This window comes from Temnothorax curvispinosus, unplaced genomic scaffold (genome assembly GCF_003070985.1).
Source record: "Temnothorax curvispinosus isolate PA1 unplaced genomic scaffold, ASM307098v1 QBEX01016574.1, whole genome shotgun sequence".
NCBI classification, from domain to species: Eukaryota; Metazoa; Arthropoda; class Insecta; order Hymenoptera; family Formicidae; genus Temnothorax; species Temnothorax curvispinosus.
The window spans coordinates 3,285-6,172 of record NW_020226354.1 but is presented as its reverse complement, the minus strand read 5'-3'; the positions used below and the strand labels follow the sequence as shown (position 1 = coordinate 6,172).

At 58.4% G+C, this 2,888-nt stretch overlaps 1 protein-coding gene across 1 annotated transcript in view; it reads right to left on the bottom strand.

The window, feature by feature from the left end:
* Positions 1-2: 2 nt before the first annotated feature.
* Positions 3-2,888, bottom strand: part of LOC112466806 (PHD finger protein rhinoceros-like) — a gene marked incomplete at both ends in the record, with an annotated part of 6,114 nt that continues 3,228 nt past the window's right edge. Inside the window, one exon of the mRNA XM_025035129.1 lies at positions 3-2,885. Coding sequence (XP_024890897.1) covers positions 3-2,885 — 2,883 coding nt within the window. The remainder of the gene's footprint in view (positions 2,886-2,888) is intronic.

The following is a 2,888-nucleotide window of genomic DNA, read 5'->3' as shown; positions in this document are numbered from 1 at the left end:
GCCGGAGGAATTATCACCGGCGTTTGCTGGACCAGCGGTGGTACCGATGGCGTATAGTTCGCGTCAAGAAATGGGCCTTTGATCTTTACCTTCAGTTGATTCCTCGAATCGGTTAGGGAAACCTTGTTGGCGTCGAAGCTAGACGCGGACGACGGGTCTATCGTCGACTGGTCGCCGAAGCCTGGTTTCGAGCACGGCTCCTCGAACCCGCTGCTCGCGAGCTGTTGCTGTTTACCGGCGGTCTTCTTCAACACGCAGCAGTCCCCGTGCAGCAAATCATCGAGCTCCGGCAGGTTCGAGTCCGCACCTACGCTCGCGGCGAAGCTGCCTAACAAATGATTGCCATACGGCTGACCGTGGACTAACGAGCTCGCCTGGTCCACGGTCGAATTGTACGTACGCATATCCACCGGACCTGGTAACAGCGGCATGCAGTCGGCAAACTGGTGACTGGTGCTCGACTCGGATTTCGCTATAGCGGTCTGATGATCGTGGTGCGCCGCCGGTGACGCGAGCTTCTTATCGTCGGCATACTTCTTCACGGTGTGCAGCGTGGGACTAGACAGATGGGACTGGATGCCACCGTCGTTCGCCATGCCGCCGAGAGGCTCGCTCGCGCGATTCTTCTCGTTCACGTCGGTGGACTTCTTGCGTTCGCGCATCGTCCTCAGGTCCGCGATGTTAGTCTCGTTCGCCGAGTCGTCGTCCGAGTCGAAGTCGTACACGGTGCCGACAAGCTTGTTCTGAATCGAGTCGTCGTTGTGCAGCGCGTTTGACATCGGCACCATCGTAATCGACGGGTTCTGGTTGGTCCTACCGCGTCCCCGTCCCCGGCCGCGACCGCGACCCCGGTAACTCGGCTGAGATCCCTTGGAACTCCTGCTGCGACCGCGAGAGCTCGGCGCGGATTTCGTGGTTTCCTGGCGCGGCGATTTACCAGGCGATTTACCCTGCAAGGACGTCACCCTGGCGGACGTTCTCGTCGGTTTCGACGGCGACTTCTTACCGGACGGCGCGATCTTGTTATCTGCGCTAAGTACTTCCGCTATGTTCTCCACAACAGCCTCGTTGTTGACCTGCGTCTCCGCGATAGTATTGAGGAAAGATGCCGGTACAGCAGGCGAGTTAACCGGTTGCGACAGCAAAGACGGCGGGTGCCCTGACGATGGCGGCGCTTCCGAAGACGGCTGTGTCGGTGGTACCTGCTGCTGTTGCTGCTGCGGTGGTTGTTGCTGCTGCGACACCGATGGTGGTGGCGGCGCCGGAGGCGGCGGCGTAGTTACCTTCGTCGGCGATACCATGGCCGCGGTGAGAGCCATGTTATGCGACGATGAGGTAAACGCGGCGGTGCACGGCGACGCCCCGATGTTGAGTGACTCCTCGAGCGGCTTCGGTACATGCGGCAGCATAGACTGCGACGTCGGGAAAGGAGCGCCGAAGGGCGGTGGGAACGGTGACGGATAGGGCAACGGGGCAGCACAGGATTGCGGTGGAAACAGCGAGACAGCTCCGGCGCCGTAAGAGCTCGTCTCTGAGTATGAATGGTAAGGCGCCACGTCCATCGGCGGATAAGATATCGGAGGTACGTTCTTGTAAGGGGGAATAGCCGCGTGCTCCTCCGCGGAAGACGCGGATGTGATGGACGACGACGTAGACCGGCGCGAGGGTAAAACCTGACTCTCGGCCCACCGCGTGTCCGGTCGACCATTGAGCTCGTTGTAGGGCGAGCCGCTCTGCGTGTAGTCCTGTCTGATATCCGACGAGACATCCTCCTTGTCCAGCACGCGGTCCATCTCGCTGCCCTGATCGTCCTCCGAGTTGGGCAGGCTGATTAGATGACGATTTACCATCTCCATAGGCGTGATCTCGTCGACAATCTGTGCCGGTATTCCCGTACCGGCCGCTGCCATCTGCTGATCCATCATCGCGAGTGACTGCACACGCGACTGCTCCTGTGCCGCGGCGTGCTGCGCCTCGAGATGCTGCTGCACCCGCTCCATCGGATGCGTCTGTTGCAGCTGCAGATACTGGTCCTGCATGTTGAGCTGGAGGTGCGCGACTAGAGCTGCGTCTGGATTCGCCGTAGGATCTGGAATCACGGCGCCGATATCATTCGAGAATTGATGAGCGGCGGCCGCGGCGACGTAACGGTGGTTCTGGTTGTCGATCAGCGTGTTCAGATGTTGCACGTCGCTCGGATTAAAATTGTCCATGCTCGGCGGTACCCATCTCTCGTCCGCCTCGGCTCTATCGAGCTTCGCGCGCTCCACCACCGTCACTTTCGCCGTCTCGCGCTCTTCGTTTCCGTACATGTAATGCTCGTTGTTGCTATTGCTCGAGTAACAAGGCTTCCTCTTGTCCTCCATACTATGATTTTTGCATGTGAGATCCTCGGACATCTGTGGGGGTTCCGAACCGCTGTTGATCTTAATCTCGACCGATTGCACGACTGATTGCTGCTGATGTCCCACTGGTTGCTGTTCCTGCATGTCGACCTTCTCCTGAAGCAGCGGCTGCTCTTCCGTTGGTTTCTCAACTGGATGAAGAGACGGCTCCTCTTTTTTCGGAAGCTCCTCTTCCGCCGGAGTAGATTCTAACTCGAACTGACTAGAATTCGACTTCTTCGATAATTCCATACGCAGCTTCTCTACCAGATGTAGCGTCTCTCGCGCACTGTCCTCCTTCGAGTCCTCCTTGAACCAAAGATCGTTGTTGAAAGAGAACGAAAGCGGCGCCGCTCCTCGCTCTTCGTCGCGCGGTAAGTTGAAGCCGTCATCGTTCACCATATCGTCGGTCAGATCGAAGTCGAACAGCTCCGACACGCTGGGATCCTTGCTGCCGTGTTGCGGCGAGAAGATAGAACGATTTACAGACTTTCTTCTCTTCTG